Source organism: Phragmites australis, chromosome 2 (assembly GCF_958298935.1).
Source record: "Phragmites australis chromosome 2, lpPhrAust1.1, whole genome shotgun sequence".
NCBI lineage: Eukaryota > Viridiplantae > Streptophyta > Magnoliopsida > Poales > Poaceae > Phragmites > Phragmites australis.
In genome coordinates this window covers 46,414,004-46,435,331 of record NC_084922.1, presented here as the reverse complement: position 1 = coordinate 46,435,331, position 21,328 = coordinate 46,414,004, and the positions used below count along the sequence as shown (strand labels likewise).

At 43.4% G+C, this 21,328-nt stretch overlaps 2 protein-coding genes, 1 long non-coding RNA gene and 1 pseudogene across 4 annotated transcripts; 2 read left to right on the top strand and 2 right to left on the bottom strand.

The window, feature by feature from the left end:
• Positions 1-232: 232 nt before the first annotated feature.
• LOC133909285 (uncharacterized) lies at positions 233-775 on the top strand. Its single transcript, XR_009908348.1, has 2 exons — positions 233-443; positions 519-775. It is a non-coding gene; the product is annotated as an uncharacterized LOC133909285 (long non-coding RNA).
• LOC133909283 (beta-galactosidase 7-like) lies at positions 755-7,488 on the bottom strand. Of its 2 annotated transcripts, XM_062351647.1 has the most exons (18): positions 5,991-7,485; positions 5,770-5,882; positions 5,534-5,600; positions 4,980-5,072; positions 4,741-4,884; positions 4,543-4,637; positions 4,345-4,453; positions 4,163-4,247; positions 3,306-3,424; positions 3,055-3,216; positions 2,786-2,970; positions 2,589-2,683; positions 2,360-2,472; positions 1,851-1,958; positions 1,664-1,771; positions 1,418-1,563; positions 1,004-1,322; positions 755-911 (listed from the first exon to the last, which is right to left on the bottom strand). In XM_062351647.1, exons 1-18 carry the CDS (start codon positions 6,084-6,086, stop codon positions 801-803), a joined length of 2,268 nt encoding a protein of 755 aa, XP_062207631.1. In that variant the 5' UTR covers positions 6,087-7,485; the 3' UTR covers positions 755-800. The 2 variants fall into 2 exon arrangements, 1 of the variants encoding a protein (XP_062207631.1); XR_009908347.1 differs by lacking the exon at positions 755-911 and having other exon boundaries at positions 1,188-1,322; positions 1,414-1,563; positions 1,645-1,771; positions 5,991-7,488.
• LOC133908245 (ubiquitin-like domain-containing CTD phosphatase) lies at positions 7,145-12,436 on the top strand (annotated as a pseudogene).
• Positions 12,437-13,841: 1,405 nt separating this feature from the next.
• LOC133909281 (uncharacterized) lies at positions 13,842-16,792 on the bottom strand. Its single transcript, XM_062351644.1, has 3 exons — positions 16,010-16,792; positions 14,901-15,028; positions 13,842-14,250 (listed from the first exon to the last, which is right to left on the bottom strand). Exons 1-3 carry the CDS (start codon positions 16,406-16,408, stop codon positions 14,103-14,105), a joined length of 675 nt encoding a protein of 224 aa, XP_062207628.1. The 5' UTR covers positions 16,409-16,792; the 3' UTR covers positions 13,842-14,102.
• Positions 16,793-21,328: the final 4,536 nt, after the last annotated feature.

The following is a 21,328-nucleotide window of genomic DNA, read 5'->3' as shown; positions in this document are numbered from 1 at the left end:
TGGATGGATGCAAAGCTGCAGCTCAGACAGGATGGATGGATGGATGCAAAGTTGCATTGCCACAAGCCCAAAACGACCGATTTAACGCGTGCTCAAGCTTGCAGAATGTACGTAAAATCCAGAGGTAAGCGTAATCCGCAATACGTTAATCGCACACAAAACCGTAAATTCAAGTAGTAGTTTCCTTTTAAAAAAAGTAAATTCATGTAGTAGGAGGTTTGTAACTTTTGTTCCCACGGGCCACGACCGAGGGAGAGAGCTTCGTTTCCACCGGTGGGCCTGGGCCGTCCGGGCCACCGGTCGAGCACGTCGGAGCAATGGCCGACCCTCGTCGCATCTCCTCTCACGCCGGCCCGGGGGACGGCGGCCGCCGAGGCGCACATCACAAACCGCCTCCGCTCATACGAAACCCTCAACGGCCGCCATCACCGGTCACCAACGCTGTATGTGCCTCCAATCCGCCATCAGGTAATCTAGGTGCAGTTGTGTTGTTTCCTTCTAACCTCGTCGGCCTCCAGCTTTTATAGTTTTGATGGAAATTGGTGCGAGGACATGAGAAGAGAATGGGCTCCCTTCTCGGCGAATCCAACAAAAGTTTCCCGATAAAGCAGTGCGTACCATCAGTATTTTACTCCTTTTTTAGAACTCAGTGATCTTACTCTCTTATCCTCAATTTTTGGATGATTGCTAATGAATTATTGCTGTATGTATAATTTTGTACAAATTTATAAACATTGTCACAATATATTTGGGCAACTAGAATGCTGATTAATCACATGACTGTTCTGTTCTTCTTCCCTTCATCCGCAAATCGCCACAACTGAAAGGGATTTTTCTACTCCGGGGCATGGGTCACCTCCAAATTTGGCAGCCCGCACCGGAATGGCACACTTCCTTCTGCCTAGGCAAGCCTGAAAGAGCAAACCAATAAGTTTTATTGTTAGGCATTTAGGCTTGTAATGGCATTTGGCAATAGTATAGCTTTTGAGGTGGCAGACTTTACATTCTTTACGACAAATTCCGACATTTCTGCGTGGCAAGTTCCATGGCAGCACCTTCCAGACCCTCTGCAGTCTTCGGCGGGATTTCCGTAGCTCGCAAACTCAATATCTGTGATGTGTTTGCCTTTCTGGCACCTGAGGTGAACTGCTGGATGTTTTTCGCGTGACAAGAGGGACGGGGTAGAGAACTCGCTGACGGTACCATAGACTCTGGTAATTGACATTGTGTTCACTGTTATTTGTAGCGGGTTGCCACCAATTTCCTCCATGAGAACAAGGAGGTTCTCTCCAGTCTTCAGAAAGTATCGTGGTATATGATACCTTAAAAAAGACAGTCAAACAAGACAATTTCACATTGGTTTATTATGGCTCAAACAAAATTTGTTTTACTAGTAGGAACTAGCTCGACTACCGACAGAGATTGAGAAGGTTGGCCGCTGGGGGTTTTGAAGGAGACCCAGTACCGTCCGATACTCTCTCCATTGATCCACACCTCACCCTTCCCCATACTACTTAGGTTCAGTGTCACTGGGTCATTGCCCCATGGCGTGTCAAATGTTGTCTGTGTCAAACAACAATAATTCTCTCAAACTGTAGGTTACATGCGCTAGAGAGTAAATATGTAGTTCGAGTCTATCAGGACCTGTCTACATCTTGTGTACCTTGTACCAGATAAGTGGAAGATGCATGGACTTGTCAATTGCAGTCCATTGTGCATGAGACGATCCTTCAGATGTGTAGATTTTATTCATTTCTCCAGATAAGCCAACCTGCACATAGCATGCTGGAAAATGAGCATGTGATATTGATCTATCAATTCAGAATCGATGTTGACTTGGGTGGATTTACTTGGTGTCTCCACAGATCATTGTTTAGAGAATGTGGTCTCTGCTGTCTTCGTTTTATGCTCACTTTCCGAACTCCAAATGTTCTTCTCTCCATGTAAGCACCGGAGTCCTTACAATTGGTGGATGAAAATTCGAGTCAATGCAAATTGTAGGTATTGTGCTTCTATAAATTCTTGTTTACACATTTTGAGTTTATTAGGTTTCAGTTCAGAAAATATGCAGGATTGCTGATGATATGCTTTCTTTGCTTAACTAGCTACTCCATATGTTTTCGACCTATGCCAAAGTGTTTTTTTTTTTCTTTTGTGTTGTTTTACAGCTTTGTTTGTATAATGACATAAGTCATGCGTCTAGTCATTTATTTGTTGAAAAGAAACACAAACAGATAGCAATAAGTTGCATAACAACTCTTGCTATTCTTGTTCCTCTGATTTGTTGATTTGTCCACTTTATTTGTGACATAAATTTTGTTGTTGGTGAGCATATATAATAAGCCGGGAGTTATTGTACCGGTGATCCAACCATGACGCATAGCAATGATATGGTGTTTTGTCCTTCCCTTAGTGATATAGGCGCCTTTAGAATGATATTGCCAGGTTCATCATGACTCCCGTGCGTACTTCCTAATCACAATGTAGAGAAAGATATCAAACATGAATACTAAACATAGCTCAATGATTCATCGATAATTTAGCCTACTTTTGGCTGTATAATTGCAAAGAAGTATTCATGTCCTTACTGACATAATCGTTGTTGACGAAAGCATGTAAAATATGTGCATGTGACTCAACATTAAGCACTAGTTGGCCATTCCCTTTCGGTCCAAAATCATATCTGCATGATTTTCACTATTATACGGTTAACATGCTTAAGAAAGTACTAAAAACTGTGGGAAAATACCGAATGGCATAAGCAAGCTTAAGAAGCTCATCTTACGTGGTGAGGTACCAGAGATAATCTGTTTCATCTTTTGTAGTTGAGAGGTGTTCACAAAGCTGATTTCCAACATGTGAGATTTTGCTTGCTGCCAGAGGGATTGGTTCTTTGAATATTTTCCACCTACCAACATGATTCAGAGGCTGCACTACTTGTGCTGTTCTTAAACCATGCTGAGCATTTATCTGCCATAAAAAAAATTATAACAAGCACTTCTTCAGGTCTTCAGTAAGTGAACATTTTGAGTTTCATGAATATAATCTGCGCACCTTGCCTGTTTCGAATACTAGTTCCCTGCATTGCGAGAGGATACTGATTGACTTAGGAGCTAGCTGGAACGCCTCTTTGCCAAATTGGATATTTGATATCTTATGCTTGTCAAAGTTTACCAGGAAAGCCACACACTCAGACTCTGTTTCAAAAACATGCCCCTGTAATATCCAAAAAAATTGCCAGTTAGATTGACGAAGATATAGTGATATAGTGGAAATATAGTATGCATGGTTTACTCTAATTTCACCTCTTGTTGTTGACCAAATGAATAATTAGAATATGCCCCCCAAAGTAATGGCTCTGCAGATTGCTTTACTGCAGCATGCAGTTCTCTGAGATGAGCCCATGTCGGTTGCCATATTAAGCCTGGATGTATAATTGTTACTTTTAACAGATATTATTCAAATGCTGTTTTTTCTAATGGGAGAAAGGTTCAAATAAAGAATACTCTAATATGGCATACTGTTCATTCTCGTGGATAGAATTTTGTAGGATCCCCGTTCTTCCAACCCTTAGAAGGTGTATTAATTGTACAGTATAAGGAGAAAATGGCGAGTAGTATAGATCAGCAATGCTGCAAATTATAGGTTTCTGCCAGTGGGCATGAAGAGGTTGTGCACCAAACCACCAAAGCATAGTCCTAAAAAGGCCTTTGTGGTGGCCAGATTCTCAAGGTTATTGAGTATGAAGACATTTGCAGATGTCACAGGGCATCAATTACTGACTAGATATGCTATATGGTCTGGCATATTGGGCTTTACATGATCTTGGATAGTGGCCCTTTTTGGTACAATGTGCTCATGTTACTCTTACTCCCTTCGTTCTCAAATAGATATCGTTCTAGAATGCGTGCAGTTAAACTTTAAAAACTTTGGCCACTTATACACATAAAACCATTAGGATTAGGATTTGGCTTATGAAAATGACACTGGTGGATTTGTCATGAAAAATACTTTCACGTCATCAAATTTTCATCAACTTTTACTAAACGACAAGAAAGAACGGAGGTAGTATATTAGAATGTTTTATATAACAAAATTTCAGATGTTTGCAGTTACAAGATGTCTGCAATATTGTGCAAGGAAAATGTAGTTACCAACTTACCATATTCATCAAGAGGAGCTCCATCATAGTAGCTTGTTGTTACATAGGAAGATGCAAACCTTCCAAAGTTTGTTCCACCGTGGTACTACATAAATCTTAACTCATGTCAGAACACTAAAAGAAATATTAAGAGGATATTTTGGGATATTGTTTTGTCAGGTTCATAGCTTGATTTGCTGTACCATGTAGTAGTTTACAAAGCTTCCTTTCTTTCTCGCTATAAAAAGTGCTACTGCAAATGCAAGATCTGCTGCTGATCTGAATCTTGGATCCTGACCATATACAGGATAGCTGTATGCAGGGCAAATATGTGTTAGAATTTTTACCAAATGGTACGTGGTAGAAATCTTATAAGAAAAGCATGAGTGTTTATGCCGCACCGAGATGTCCAATTTTCTGTCCATAAAGCTGGCTTGTTAGGTGAATTTGGCCCTAGAAATGTTTCTCCACAGATGAGCCCATTGCAGGTATTAATCTAGCCATGTAATCAATGTTACACTGATTTTTTTTTAAAAAAATTGTATGTTCCAATTTATAATTCGCTATAATGGTACAAATATGTTCACTGAGTCACTGACAATTGGATCTGGGGCATCATCCTGCTTACACATCATCCACGGAACACCAGTCTGCAGATTTACAGCCATTGCTGCTGCCCAGCGAACATAAGGTGGCCCTTTTGAATAGAATGCAGCCTCAACCAGCTTATATTCATTCTCAATCTGCAAAGTTAATTAAATTTTTACATATAAATCACCTTAATTGCATATAAGGATATAGAGTCAGAGGACAAGTATTCTTTAAAAACTTAACCGACCTGTGATATGATGATGGGGCCTCCTTGTGGATAGAATAGTCTTTCATCCTTCATCATGTTCACTATTTTTGTAACAAATTTTTGCATATGTCTCTGCATGTTATATCGAATAGTGTACTATGACAAAATAACTATGTAAACATGAATATATTTTTCTGTAAGATGCTCATATCTCTCTCTCTCTCTCTCTCTCTCTCTCTCTCTCTCTCTCTCTCTCTCTCTCTACTTTGTCTTTTTTGTTGATAAGAGTTTGTAACTTAGTTTGAAAACATGCTCTTCCCACACCATATATGGTCTGTATTGCACCCATATATGGCAATTGTACCAGATTATAAATTGGGTATCTTTTGTTGAGGGTAGTGCAGGTGCAGCTGTTCTGTTTTACAACAGGGAAGGGAGAAATTATGCTGAGAAAAGGTAAGATGAATTGTCACTCATGTATGGAAGAAAACAAGAGATCGAAATTCCATCTGAAGTATGCAGGTGCACTTAATGGATTTTATGTAGTTACAGGTCACAACATTGTTCAAGGCAACTATTAGATAACAGGATACCTTGAAAGGTTCATTGTCACATCTGAAGGTAATATTTGGGATGCCACGTAACCAAAACGGTAAGCCTCTGCATGAATAGAAGATATTCAGTAATGACGGTATGGAATCGTGGGTTCTTTCTTCCTTTATCCTCATGTTTCAAATTGTTTAGAACTCAGTAAGCTTTAGTTGTTTGGGGCATCATAAAAATGGAACTCTCCTGGGTACATAGGTAAATGTATTTCATGCTTTCATACCCGTATTTCCACTCAGACTGGATGAAGGGACCAATTCTGAGGCTTATATAGAGGCCTTGAGCGTGGATTTCTCTGATGAATTTCACCAGATTGTATCTTCCCTCAAAGTTATACTGATCCAGCAAGAGAGAATATGAAGACTTCATTGTATCAAAATGCTCTTATATGAAGTTTTCGCTTGTGTTTAATTGTACGTAGGAGATTGCATATATAGCGCCTACCTGCCCCTGAACAGGCTCATGAGCGTTCCAGAAGACGTATGTTTGAATGACATCCATGCCTCCTTTCTTGGCTTTCGCAATGAGGTTTGGCCACATCTGTTAATTTATTGCGCATGAGTTCTATATTTCTTATGATTCCTGGTGTATACTTACGGGTTTGATATAAGTATGCAATGTTGTATTTGACTGTTCAAAAAAACTTGTACTCGCAATCCCTGTTTTTATAATGAATTGGATGCCGTAGCCTAGCCATCAGAAATTTCACTTCATGGAATGCTTGAAATGATTTGGTATTTTGTATTGTTAGTTCATTTTGCTCACGAAATGACTTCTGTCTCGAAAAATATTTATCTGCCTGCATTTCATGTATAAGTGTGAGGCCTGTATATGATATGATCTAATGTGCTACAAAGGATACAAGCATAAGATATTCTGCAACAGTACAGCTCACAAATGGACCGATTGAGGATGATGCTCCTGTTTCAGCTTGGTCATGATTTTTATGCGTAGGGTGACTGGAGAAAAGTGTATAGTGTATAGAACCACAAGATCTATTTTGGGATGTAACTCTCCTTGCCGGAAAAAACGAAAGCAGACCATGGATTCTAAAGGCAAAATTAAAATGCTGAATGACTACTCAAGATTGCTCTGGCCTACTAGTCTTTCTAGGATTCGTCAGCGCTCAAACAAACTCTAAGCCAACAACTGCACACGGTTTCCTCATGAGCTACCAGCTGTGTCCTGTGCCGTGAATTAAAAAAGCTAGATCGGTTCCTTATTGTACCAGGCATTAAGGTGAGTAGCGCTCAAAATTATTAAACTCAAGCGAACGGTTCATCTGCACTGCACTGCACTAGCTGTTTCAGCTCATAGCTTGAGTTTAATTAGAGAAAAAAAGAAAAAGGATGCGACGTCATTGTAGTAGAACAAAACTACAATCCTAAAGTTGACTTAGAGTAGGGGTGTAAAGTAATCAACCTAAGGGTACTTACCGAATACTTTTATTCGATCAATAATAGTACTATCTTCTAAAAAAATTGCTCTACCTGTGAGGATAAGAAACTGCTTGCAAACAAAAGCAGTGCAAAGATGACATATCGGGACATGAATTAGGCAAGGAACGTGTACCTCGGGGGGTGCTTCGTGGGTAGTGCATGTCTCCGGAGAAGAGCATCCGCCTCCGGCCGTCCAGTATCAGAGCCCGGCCGTCGTACGTGACCTCTCTGCTCGCTGTCACGTTATTGCCTCCTCCTCCCTCCTCGGTGCCCCACGCTGTTCCCGGCGCCACCATCGCCGTTAACGCCGCGAGCACCGACACCACCGCCGTCGCAACGGCGGTCATGTCCCCTCCTCGCCTTCTTACTACTACTTCCATTGTGCGCAGGTAGGTTCTTCCCTCGTCGCGCATCAAGGTAGGTTTGACTTTTGAAGAGGTAGCAGTGGTAGGTTACAAGGCTCGCATGCATGCGCAGGCGTTGTTTATTGGAGAGTGCTAATAGAGTTTGGCCACTCAAAATTTATTAGTACCACTAATACTAAGGACGCCTCCAGTTTTACACTCTACCGGTTTAAATCAGCATTATGACTAATCCTATCCCTATGTAAACGCTTACCACATGAGCTAAAATATGGGGCCAATGAGAAATGAAACAAAGAGGTCCCTATGCCTGTCCTGCGCAACTAGTGATGCAAGTTTTGTATTATTTTGAATTATTGGATTGATTGAAAACTCAAAAAAATTACTAGAAATTCATAATGAAAAAATGAACTCAACAGTAACTCAAAACTACCTATTAAGTACCCACCTGCGTAATTGCCCAACCAACAATAGATGTTCTATTTAGGATTTGGCTTTGCCGCAGAAACACTGGCTTGCTCTATTTGGGAATTGGCTTTGCCACAGAAACACTCAGCCAGTTCTATTCTGAACAACACGAGGAGTACATTCCTTGCATGAAATTTCAAGTGGAATTTTGGCCTTATTTGGATTGATCCGTGCTAGATCTCAAGCTTTATTTGCAAATTACAACCAAATCATTTGTAAATTACGGTGGTAACATTTTTCAGGAGAGAATCAAGTGTGAATTGAAAATATTTGATCACGTTGAGTCCTTCAGTTTTCACTTTTCAGCGGCCAAGCCAAAGCAGACTCACCTTTCCGCCTTCAAACTCCGATACGTATTCAAACTTCTTCTGCCTTCCTAGCACGATTACGCATGTCCAAGCGTACCGACGCAACCCCTCCTCCGATTTCCTTCCTCTCCATCCGGCAAGTCGGAAGACGAAGCTAACCCTCCACTTCTCTTCGAAATCCGGGTAGCCAAACCCCGTGGCGGACGCGGCCTCGTCCTCCTCCATCGCCGCGGTGGCTGAGGCGGCGCCGCCGGAGGAGATGACGCTGGTGGTAAAGTGGCGCGGGCAGGAGCAGACGGTGCGGATGGTCGGGGACGACACGCTCGGGTAGCTCAAGCTGCGCATATGGGAGGTCACCGGGGTGCCCCCCAAGCGGCAAACGCTGCTTTACCCCAAGCTCATGCTCAAGGACTTGGCCGACTCATCCCTCCTTTCTTCTATCCCATTCAAGCCCAACGGCAAGATCTCCATGGTCGGGTAAGCGGCGCAATCCCCCCACCCATTCCTCCTCCCTAAAACCCTAACAACATCTTCTCCCTTGGTTGAGTGGTTTTGGATGCGTGTGTGTGAAAAATATTGGCGTGGTCGGCGTAGAATTGGACGTTTGGTCCGCGGGAACATGGGGTTTCGGTTGACAAATCGAACGGAGAGGTCCACTTGGTGAAGATCATGGGCTAGTGCCTCGGTTTTCAGATGGGAGCGGTGAGATATGGAGTGCTCGAATACACGATCGCTAAACCCTAGCTTGTTTGGTCTCCTTCCGTCCATCTGTTGCCTCGTGTTGTTAGTGGTTTGATTTTGGGTTTGGATTTGGGATATATGGGAACATTATCCCTCCAGTGGATGGGTAACAATGTTGGTGATGATGGCAGAAGTGAGTGATCAACTGAAAATGCTTGAGTGTGGGCTTATGGAGATGATGTTAGGATGCTTTAACTGAGACGGGTGATATTGCCTGCTCGAACTTTATACCCTTGCAGTTTGATCACACATTCACATTTGGCAGTAAGGTGACGAGCAGCTCATTTTGACTTGGACTATGTTTAGCACCATAGGCCAAACCATCTGTGTGGCGTACAAAGTTACTACTGACTTGTTGGAAGTAGTTTCTTTTGTCTGTAATAAGAATTACTCCCTATTTTACGTTGGGATGGAAGCACCAAGTAATTTTGTAAATCCTACATGTTTGAAATAAACTTTTCTTGATTGTTTAGTTTCCGTACCTTTTTCTGTGGTATTGTTTAGATGAATGCCTACGGTAGATACGAATTTGAATTATGATTTCAGAAATAAAAACTAAGCCTGTTTGATATCGGATAGGATGGTGTTGGACATTCATCTGTAAAGATTATTTTGGTCCTCTCTACAGAAAACTTATCAAATAAACAAATTTTAGTTTCGCTAGCCTCTATATATTCTGTTTTCTGGTGTAGCTACCCCCACTATCTTTGCCAAATTTCAGAATTTATATCATTGCTCGTTGAATTACTGTTCAATCGACAGTAGTTACGAAAGGGGGGAATAGCTCAGTTGGTTAGAGTGCTGGTCTGTCACGCCAGAAGTCACAGGTTCGAACCCCATTTTCCCTGCACAATCTTCCTCTTCCTGCCTGACTCATTTTGTCTTCACTGGAAGCTGCTGATCTCAGCATAACATTCAAGACAACCGTTCCTTCTTCGCTCTCCCTCCACCCTATTCGTTTGTTGTGGGTCGCGTCTCACCACAGGCACTTAATGAATGAGTGAAGATCTTCCTTCCCCCCTTTGTCTTACCAAGGACTGAGTTCCCACTTGTGGTGAGAAAAAAGTCTATGATTAATCCGTACAGCCACATTAGTCAAGTGTTATTTACTGTTTCGAGTGCACTGAGGTAATTTTTGGTTTTTCTACTTTTCTTGATATAGGTGGATCTTGAGTTCATGGATATCTTAGTATACAGTGGGTGGGATTAGACAGTTTGCACATGTGCATCTTGTTCATGACCGTATTAGTATACACTGGGTTGAAACATTCTGCACGTTAAGTGTACATTGTTATTTTGTGAAACCTTCTTATGGCGTATTAGGAATATCCAACATTCTTTATATTGTGTTTATATTTAACTTTGCATGTAGCAGAGTACATGGTACTCTAGGGTTGTATAGCTGCTAATTTGATAGGATAACATTTTGTAATTTCAGTTGCATACCACTCTGAAGTTTGATTTTGAGATGCTTGTGAAACCTCATAATATCTGCATTGAACTGAGGCTTTTAGTGAGTCGTTGTGCCTCAAGAGTACCTTTCTCTAGACCATAAGTGGACGTAGTGAGGTACTTGCTGTGTGAAATTGACCAGCTATCTTACCTTTACTTGACATCAACCCAAGTTATCTGGTTCCTCGTTCAAAGTTTCCAGTCATTCCTTTGCTGCGATGCTATATCTCAAATGATATGCTTCTGTTCAAAATATTGAATTGTGGACTGTTGAGTTTCCTCCCAATATTTGGAAGGCACCAGCTGTTTCCTTCACAGTAATTTGTTTTTTAAAGTTCTCCACTCCAAATTTCAGTACTGTTGAAGAAGAAATATGTGTGGGCCAAAAAGATTCTCCAGAGTTACTCGATGATTTTGACTTTGAGCAGAATGAAGTTACTGCCATTAAGGATAAAGATGTCTACAAGCAGAAATTAAAACGGCGTGCAAGTCAGTATAAGGTATATTCATTATCATTTTCATTTCCTGATATATGCTTCTGTAATGTGCATGCTTGTATAATTTCTCCTATTTTATGTTAGTTCTGATGTGCTTCTTAGCACAATCTTGCTCCCCTTTGGCTTATCTAAAATTACAGTTTCCTGCATGGTTCTGGCCATGAGTACTTTCAAGTTCATACATATTGATTGTGTAAAATACTTTGTGTTTTCCCTAGCTCATGGGTTAACATTAGTAGCAGTGACACCAATCATTTTCCCTATTTGGTGGCACTGATTGGACCCAGAGTTGCGGCTTTATCTGAGCAATGATGACTTAATCATTACTCTAGTGTCTATTTTCTTTTCTCTACCTAATTCTTACAATGGTGAGTAGGCAATAGCATAATGATACAGTGAGCGCATGATCTTGTTTTTACAATGAAGCTGTTGCATGTTGAGCGCTTATGAGTTACTACCTTTACCTTGTTAAACTTAATCGGCGATTAATGCCTATTTCTATGCCTGTTCTTGTAGATCAAGCTGTTGAATCCGTGTTGCGAAGGAAAGAGGCTGATTGTCTTAGACATTGACTGTACTCTGTTTGACCATAGGTCTCCAGCTGAGAATCCTCAGGAACTCATGCGTCCATGTAAGGGCACTTTTCAGTACCATTGTTATGTTCTCCAGGGTGCTATCATTTAAGTTGCACCATAATCCTCTTTGAAGATCTTCACCAGTTCCTTGCAGCTGCATATACAGCATATGACATCATGATATGGTCAGCAACTGGGTAAGCTTTTAACTAACAGTAATAGTTTATTGGTTATCATTGTGATGTGATGTAGGGAAAAAGTTACTGTTGCCCTTGGATGCAGAAATGGGTGGAGTTGAAGATGGGGCAACTTGGAGTTCTTAGTAACCCTGAATACAAAATTACTGCTCTTCTGGATCACTTGGCGATGAAAACTGTACAATCTGAAAATCAAACTAAAAGGCAAACTTTCGACTGCAAGCCCCTTGGTGTCATTTAGGCTCAGTTCCCTGAGGTTGACGTTCTATGTTTATTGTATCACTAATTTACTAATTTAATCATCTGAATCTTTGATGGCCCTCGTTGAATTGTTTGCGCATTACTCTTTCCTCTTCCATTGCAGTACTGCAGTGAAAAGAACACAATCATGTTCGATGACCTAAGAAGGAATTTTGTCATGAATCCACAGAATGGTCTCGTGATCAAACCATTCAAGAAAGCGCATTGGAACAGAGATGATGATCAGGAGCTGGTGAAGCTTACTCAGTACCTGCTTTCCATTGCAGTGCTAGAAGATTTCAGCAAGCTGGACCACAGTAAATGGGAATCCTTCACAGAAGATAGTGCCAAGAGACGCAGATGCAGGTAGTTTCCTTTAGTTAGTGTGATCAGCAGAAAGAAAATCAGAAGTCTCCTTTTGTTTTCCGTTCAGGACTATTTACTGACACACTAGCATACCGGGATGACCAGGATAACTCCAGGATTTACTTAGACCATCCTGCGAAATGCCCATGCTTGATTTGGATTCAACATTGGCCACGGTATAGTTTCTGAACTGGCACTGCACCGGTGCTTTCCATTGTGAAACTTAACCTTGCACTGTGATTTTAGCCCATCTGTTTTTTGCCCCCACTCTGGTCTCCAGGTTGCCTGCTGCTGGGCAGTGTATTTGTAAGTTAATAGGATGGGGTAGAGCCATAGGGAACCTTACTGGGTTGAGTAGGTACTTACTGGTAGGGGTCCTCTGATCTGCCATATGGTTGCTATAAGGCTAGCTAGTTGGGTCTTTTGCAAGGCACTATAATTTCGTATATGGTCCTTGTCTAGTGCGTGCAGTTGTCTCTGTGTTCAGAATTCAGAGCGCCCGAGGACGGCCTTGATAAACAGCTGCTATGCTGAAAGGGGGGCAGTGTACTGCTAACAACATTTACTAGGAAGAGACGGACTTGTTTGGTATATCAACCAGTTTGGAGCTGACGGTTGTGGCGGGGGTAGCTCATATTAGTTACTAGGGAAAAATACAAACCCCCCAAAGTCACTTGGATTTTGACTTTTCCTCCAAAAATTGTTTTGTTGTAACTCCAAAGATTTTTGGATTAGTAAATAATTAACTATGCATTTAACTCGAATTAATAAATGAGTTGCACGTTTTTCTTTTTTTTCAAACTTACTCTCCATGAAATATGATGCAAAGGATATTATTTTTGAAAAAAAAAATTCACAAAAGGTCTTAGAATTGTCTCTAGTTTTTTTAGAATTTTTTGTGATTTTTTAAATTTTTTTTGAATTTTTAGGGGTGTTTTTGCAACAAAATCAAACCTTTGGGGGGGGTTGCAACAAAATAACTCTTGAGGGGAAAGTCAAAATCCAAGTGATTTTTGGAGTTTTTTTTATTTTTCCCTAGTTACTAGCACTATCTGCATTAGGGCGAATCACTTTCTCGGATTCAGATAATGGAAATCAGGCGATGTTAGCTCCCTGTGACTGAGTTGACAATAGTTCTCCGTTATATAGATCAGACAGCTGACATTACGACTATTAAAGTTCAAGCTGGAGTTTTTTTTGAAAACTTTCTCAGATAGTATGTGTTATTGCATGCAACACAGCTAATGCTCACACTTCCAAGTTCCATGTAGCACGTTTTGGTGGAGATTTACTGGAGTTTTGAGGTCTCGAGGATGGGGTAGCATGACACCTGCGTCGTCACCTGGCACTATTAATAATCTTTTAATTCTTGCCCTGTTGGCCCCCAAGGCCCCAACCCAACGACCATTAAACGGTGCCCCATTGGTCCGCTGGGCGGGCTGGGTGTTTCAGAGAATAGTGGCAGGCGGACCCAATGCCACCGCCCACCGCACTTCCTACTCCCAAACTTGAAGTGGGTGTCGCATTTCCGATTTCGAGCTATCGCGTTGGAAATGTCACCTTGGTCTTGCAAATGTTTTAACCTGGCGTTGTACACTTGCACTGCTCTTCTCGTGGAGGTCAATTTAAATTCAGCAAACAAGAAACACGTTACAACAGAAATTGGTTATTTATGCAGCATCACACGATAGTACAATACAGATTACAAAGTACAAACACTACAGAGATGATGTAGGTTTGTAGGAGGGTCAGATCTAAGGCTCATTTGGCTTTACAACGGAAATAAGACGATCCACAGACGCATACATTTATGGCAGGGAGGTAGGTTTTTGAAATGTACTGAGCTGAATACAGTGACAGATGTGGGAGTAAAATATGATCATGCAGTAAGTAGTAACTAGGCTGTGCTTGTCAAGCCAGGAGCCAGAAGTTCTTCTGCCACCGGGTGCTGATGAGGTACCCGCCGACGCCTTTGCTCTGCTTCCTCACCGCCAGCGTGAGGCACTCTGCATCGTTGATGCATCGCTCGACGAACTCCTCGCTGCTGCTCCGCAGGAAGCTGCAAAAATCGCAGCAGAAACATTTGCATTTGCTCAGCAAGGACCGTACATCACAAGATGAAAAAGTAATTTTCCCTAGATCAAACAGTGATAACTGGTAGCTGTGTTCATGGTTCTTGCTTTATTTAGGAGAGGCCTACTAGAAGGACAAGAAAAGCTTCCGCGATTTATGGATCGCACATGGTGCTGCTGCCTATAGTGCTTGTTTTCCCTAAAGGCATGGACCCTATTATTGAACGGTGGTGAACACGGATTCTTCCCAAATTGTTTGCCACCAAGTGAGAGGGGCTGCTCGTCACTCAAAGACAAAAGGCCCCAAAGCTCTTACAGAAGAATAGAAGATATATCCCTAATATGTAAAAAAATCTAGTGCTAATCAGTTCACTGCAGACGCTTGACCTGGGTTTTTTTAGAGTTCTTTTCCGAGAGGATAAGCTTAATCTGATACTGGTACATTATTCTATTGGGATCTATATAAAAGATTCTGCAGTCTGAGCTACATTTTCATTTTTTAAATGAAACACTACGGACTGACATCGTGATAGATTCTCGTAGCTGGTTTCTGTTCATCGTTGACCTCTGAGAGCGTCACATTTCCAACACTCGTATGCAGGGGAAGGGATAAGATAGATAGCTGTCAGTCGTTTACCAGCTTAACCAGCAGAAAGGAGATGGTCTGCACTGGCTGAGCACCAGCACGGAGGCCTCCAGCTTCTTCACTTGGCTGAGGACGGTGGCCAGCTTGGGCCCTTGGATCACAAGCGCTTCAACCTCCACCTACCAATATTCATTCACACCTTTCGTGAGCCATCATCCTTTATACAGCTACAGGAAAAGGAATAATTCGTGCACGTACTGTTGCACTTACGCAGAGAAATAGTACAATACTGCATTGAAATGCTGACTTTGGATTCAAGTAAGCGAATCAGATGGAAATTATATTTTATATGTCATTTTTATTTGTTCAGGTAGGATTTTGCTAAGGGCCTAAGAGCATCTCCAACCAAGCCCTCATATTTGACCCCTATCCCTCTTATTTAGGGGCTCCTCATCCAGATTTCATCCTCTATTTCTCAACGTGTTCCAACCGACCTCTCATATTTGATCCCTATATTCGAATCACCTTTATTTTATTAATATCCGGTAACTCTCTCTCCTCTCTCTCCCCTCTCTTCCTCTCTCTCTCTCCCCTCTCTCCCAAATGAGGGTTGGATGAGGAGCCCCTAAATGTAGGGGGTGAGGGAGGAGATTTGAGGGGTCCTCAAATAAAGGGGGTCGGTTGAAGATCAATTTTCATCGTTTTTTTCTCAAATATAGGATAGGGGGTGAGAAGATGGCTTGGTTGGAGATACTCTAAGGGGGACCTGTGGGAAACCCCACATGTTGTTCCTTTATAATGCTTTCTTTATCAAGGCTGGTACCCTTTTTTCGGTCTGCCAAGATCCATCGAACCAGGCACAAAAGTGAGCTATGATTCCCTTTTCATGAAGTCCTGATCTGATCTATGATCTATCCAACTGATTAAAAGCCTAAAGCATTCTCCCTCAGGTGACCTCCCCAGGCTACCCAACAAACAGACTCTTGAGGGCATGAACCATGAAGTACGCTAGTGCTGGTACTTTTGATCTAATTATTTATGAACTACTAGTAATTCTCTTGTGCGTGCCTCCGAGCAAATGCTCCCAAAAGAAGGCCGCAACCAGAGTTAGTTCAGAAATGCACTGCTCAGTGCTCACTAATTACTTGGTTGATGTGTACCTCGGGCCTGCTGGCCTTGCAGAGCGTGCCGAGCGAGTTGGCGAGGTAGGAGGCCTCCTCCCCTCGGCCGCCGCAGTGCGGCAGCACGTGGAGCAGCGTGAGGAAGTCCCCCTTGTTGGCGACGTGGGTCAGCGCCCACATCATGGCGTGCTTGGCGCCGGAGCTCTCGTCCACCACCACCATCACCCGCTTCCTCGCCGCCGCCGCGGCCATGGCCTCCCCCTGCTTCCTGCCATAGCCAGTGCCGGCGCCGTAGCCCCTCGCGGCCCTCTTCTTGGACCACCGCCGGGAGCCCCTCCTCCTCTCTCCGGCGTCGCGGTCCTCCTTCAGCCCGCAGCCTCCGTCGTCGTTGCTCGCGCTCAGCTGCCTGAGGAAGTGCTCCCCTGCGCCGCTCGCCATCTGGCTCGCCGCTCTCTCCTCTCCCCTGCTGGGCTACTGGCTAGCTGCGCAATGCAATGCACTCGCTCTCCGAGGTGGCGTGTTGGTGCAAAGAGGAGTACTGTGTGCGGTGTGATATGGCTACGTAGAGAAAGACACGAACGGTGACGGAGTAAGCGCATCGAGCGATATAAAAGAGCGGTGGTCACGAGCGTATGGGGGCATGGACTAGCTCTGCACACTTAAAAGAGGTTATCTTTGCTAGTAATTCCTCTAAAAACAGAAAAGTTAGTAATAGCAGAGTAGCCGTAAGGCGGAAGAGCAGTGCAAATAGAGTTGAGACACATTTGCATTCACTTGTGCTCTGAGCGTCTGACACTGAGTAAGACAGTATTCAGTGAGCCAAGAATGGCAGCAAAAGTAAGCATGCTATTTAAGCCGGCTCTGAAGACCGTCACTCCCTGCTTGGGCCGCTAAAAAGTTTTCAAATTATTCGAGAGTTGAATTTTTTCCCTGTGAAATTCGTGCGTTCTAGTTAGACCCTGTTTACCGCTTGTAAGAAGTTGTAAAAATAAGATGCTGAACTAGTAATGGATGTGTCAGGGTTGATTCTTCTTGGCCTACCATCTTCACATGCGCACAGATGTTTCCGCAGCTATTTGCCGAGGTAATACGGCAGATTTCGTTCGCGTTGTTAGCTCCAAACCGTGATGGATTGGCCAGTACGGCATCGCTCGTAATGTGCGGGGGACTCTTGGCAGCACCTCCATACATATAATATATTCGTTCCAATTCTTCTCCATACAATACTATTTAATTTTATACATGTACTAGCTAGCTAAGTAGGCTAGCTCCTGTGCATTCAGAAATTTCAAGCCAGGTTAGAATAGAAAAAACAAACAAACACTGCTCTCAACAGATCTACATGCCTAAATGACCCCATTAGATTTGCTGGGACCAGACTACCAAATTACTTAACCCCTCTGACATTTCCCGCTGGCTAGATGCACACGCACATCTACCCTATCCCGATTCATTTGGGCGCAGCCGCGCCGCGAGCCGATGACGACTTGACGAGGACGACGTAGCGGCCAAGATCGATTATTGCCCATCTGCTGCTGATCTGCATTGTTGCAGGCTCGCAGCATAGCAGCGCGGATTCTCAAGTCCTCGCTCCTACTACCAGCCACTCGCCAGCCACGCCATTTTTCTTTTCGGGGAGCATCATTGTGCGGAGGGCGACGTGGTGTCTCCGCGATCTGCAAAAAGATGGTCGCCACGGGCAGGCAGGGCATCGAACGTACAGTGGGCGAACGCTGAGACGTGATGCGGCGCATGCATGCCCGGCGCAGCAGTGCGCATCTATTGCGAGACCTACGTATGCACGCTGGTTTTACAGGGAAGTGCCTCGCTTGCTTCGTGATGAGCAAGCTACTGCCTACCGGGTTTTCGAGGTGTTCAGAAAGAGCACCTAAACGGAAACCGGAAATGAAGGCCGTCGAGAGTTGTGCGTAAATCAGGATCCATCGCCTTGATGCGTCAGTTTCTTGTACGTTTCTGTGGAGACTGACGGGACCGCGTGGGCGTTGGTGGTGCCTGGGACGCCGCATGCAAGAATGCAACATCTAACCGGCATTCGCAGCGCCACACCCTCGTGGCTGCGACTGTCTTGGGAACGTAGTTTTTTCAGATAAAAATTTATTAGTCATGGTAGAAATCGAGGAAAATTCACGTGTTTTCAAATGGCTGAAAACAAGCGGGACAACTTTTTGGTGTTACAGATGCCATATTGAAGCAACGCTCGTGCGACAACTTTTGCGTGTGTTCGCGAGAGAGTGTGGTAGGAGTACGGCAGTACTGCTACTGATGGAAGATCTGAGGAAGCCAAAGACGAATCATGCGTCAAATCAGGACAGCTAGTGGGGGCAGATAGGGTAACATGGATGCCTGTGAGCAGCTAGCTCGTGGCCAGATTTACCATTTCCCTCCCCACACAAGCTGACAAGCAATTCAAAGGACCTGTTTAAGCATACGTAAAAACATCTCCAACCGATTTACTATGTACAGTATTTTCAAAATCTCATTCTAACAACTCTCTAAATTATACTCACATATAATTTATTAATATCCTATATTTAAAAAATATTTCCATCGTTATCGGTCATCTTCACGATCGCTACTACTATCTTATCCAGCATCATCTGCTATCCTGCCATACTCTATCCCACACCTTGTCGTCGCCCTATCTGCACCTCATCGCGCACTACCCCTCCTTACACCCGCTCCGCTTCCTCAATGGCTTAGCCATTGCGTCTGCGTCGACCTGCTCAGCTACCTCGAGATTCGATCTGCACCATCGCCTCCCCCATCCTCACCCTCTCGCATCTAGCCTGCCGTTCCTACGCCGCCATCTTCTACCCCTCCCACACCACCACACATGTCTTTGCCCTGGCCACCAAATCTTCCTCCCCTGCCCTCACTTCGGATATAATGAACTAGGGCCCATGAATCTTTCAGATGGTGACAGTTGCGATGCCCAGATCATTTGCCCTCTCTTGATTTGGCGAGCAATAGAAAGAATATGATGAACCAACGAAAATGACAAATAGACAGGGAGCAGACTGAAACCTATTTTTAGACCTGAACCGCTATATCTAGCAATATTGAGCGGCTGGAAATGCTCTCACCACGGCAGACACAGTGCATGCTGCCCGTCGGAGCGCCATTTACACCCCCAAATTATAGAGAACCTTTACAGTACACCATGATACTAAATGGTGGAGAGTATCATTGTTGTAATCCAACCGTCCATTTTAGTAGGTATTATTGTAATTATCTTGGTACCCTTAGGGGTAATTACGTCATTGACTGACCGGACTTCGGACCTTCGTCACCCATATCAGCCGACGGAGGGTGAAAACCCTAATAAATGAAATGATCAGAACAAGTGAAAGCTTATCCGAGGAATAAACTAACATTTTAACCTCCCCTAATTAAACATATAATTTATAAGTTTATCATGATTTTTTTTATTTCAAATCCTACCCTTATGATACCCATGATACTCTTTAATGATACCCATGATACTGGTGGGCGATAGAGTATCATTAGGTCAATCTAAACCACCGGATGAAAGAAATAGACGACATGCACTCATTTAGGTGTACCGTAAAAATCTTCAAATTATAAACAACCGATGCGATCGTCCTCTGCTAACCACCCCAGTACTACCCTGAGGTTGATTGATAAATCCCTCAGATTAATACTAGTGGTCCTGACTCCTGAGGGATTGAATTTGCGTGCATCGCGTTTTGTGCCTGAAAAATTCCTGTCGTCTTGTTTATTTACTCTACTCGTAGAACTATTGGTGGTAATAATGATTTGGGATCAACTTTTCTGCACCAACGTTTGATGCAGTGACCTATGTGTCTGGAAACCATGGCACTATGACAGTCAGTGGTTAAACTATTCGGTTTTGCGTTCGTCGAGTACGCATGAATCATGATTTAAGTAGGTCGTAGCGCATAATTTAAGCAAAGTTTGTCATGGTACTGAAAAAAATATTCTCTTTGATTATAAATATTAAATATAGGTTATTTTAACTTTCTCAACTATTTTTTAAATATAAGTTATTCTCAAACTTCTATATACTTTTTTCTCTTTTGTTCCTTTCTTACTCTTGTTTAATAAATGCTATCACTCTCATAAATGAATGAGTTATTTTTTCCGATACAAAATAAATAAAAGACAACAAGATTATTTGATCTACTTTCTTAATCCTTATACATAACTCTAAAACGACCTAAATTTGCAATCGGAGGGAGGACTTCTTTTCATCACAAATAAACGTCATTTTAGGGTGCGAGCAGTTAATCATTTTAAACTCTGATTATAAATTATTTTCGAGCAGTTAATCATTTTAAACTCTGATTGTAAATTATTTTTTATATATTAGGAAAAAAGTTTATATTAATATATTTTTCTGTGTTTTATAATACATGGGCGTTGACATTGGATATCGAGCCTACAAGCAGACGGCCCAGTGATCAGAGGAGGCTTTACGGCTCTAAATAACTGAGGCAAGTGCACGAGTGCAAGTGTCACATTGTTTTTAGAGGTCAGAAATCAGGTCGAATCGGAAGCCACCCACCGCTCAATTTCACGCATCTACCGCCGCGCGACAGCCGACAAGTGGTGCCCGACCGATCACGTCCAGGGAAACGGACAAGACGCTTCGTCTCCCCGCTCGCGCGTCCGTGCCCGAGTCCCCCGTTTCACGTCTCGGTGCTCGGCCAGTCGGACCCGGGACGGCAGGGGACCATCGCCGGCCGTATGCTCCGTATGCACGACCGGATCAGATCGAACGGGCATCGGAGGAAGCGTGCAGAGTCCGTGTGGTCGCAGCGGATGCAGCACGGCCTGACAAGGTGAACAGCAGACTTGAATGCGGCCCGGGTATTTCGCCTACTGAGCCCTGACTACCACTCGCAGGCAGGCGGCAGGCCGCAGCGTGGTCCCAACACCAGCTCCGCCGCACCGGATCCAGAGGCATCCCGGCCGCTCATCCGAGCGCCATGGACGGATGATAGTTGCAAGTTTGATGAGACATAAGACCAAGTGCGTGCCTCAGTTACGGAGCCAGTGGCGCCAGTACTCGAGTTCGCGACTGTTCCGACCTGCAAGTTAGCCGAAGAGTGCAGGCTGCGTGCACTGTTGGAGCTTGAGAGTCCAACTGACAAGTTGTACTGCGTTTTTTTTTTCAAATGCCCGATAGCTCAATGGCCCACAACCGAAAGCACACACCAACAGCGGCAGAAACAAAATGTCTGATTTGCTCCTATTGCTCTTAACTAAAAGTGGCGTGAAAACAAGATGACGTGTGGGGTATATTTAGATGTCGTAGCATTTACTAACTATAGTATTTGAAAACCGCAGTTTTAC

Excerpts from the sequence above, each read along its gene's own strand:
- LOC133909283 (XM_062351647.1), bottom strand. The coding sequence starts at position 6,086 with ATGTGGCCAAACCTCATTGCGAAAGCCAAGAAAGGAGGCATGGATGTC. Across the intron at positions 4,454-4,542 it reads ACAGAAAATTGGACATCTCG|CTATCCTGTATATGGTCAGG; the intron begins GTGCGGCATAAA and ends CCCTGCATACAG. Across the intron at positions 3,425-4,162 it reads AGCTCCTCTTGATGAATATG|GCTTAATATGGCAACCGACA; the intron begins GTAAGTTGGTAA and ends TTATACATCCAG.
- LOC133909281 (XM_062351644.1), bottom strand. The coding sequence starts at position 16,408 with ATGGCGAGCGGCGCAGGGGAGCACTTCCTCAGGCAGCTGAGCGCGAGC. Across the intron at positions 15,029-16,009 it reads GCAAGGCCAGCAGGCCCGAG|GTGGAGGTTGAAGCGCTTGT; the intron begins GTACACATCAAC and ends GAATATTGGTAG. Across the intron at positions 14,251-14,900 it reads CCTTTCTGCTGGTTAAGCTG|CTTCCTGCGGAGCAGCAGCG; the intron begins GTAAACGACTGA and ends CGATTTTTGCAG.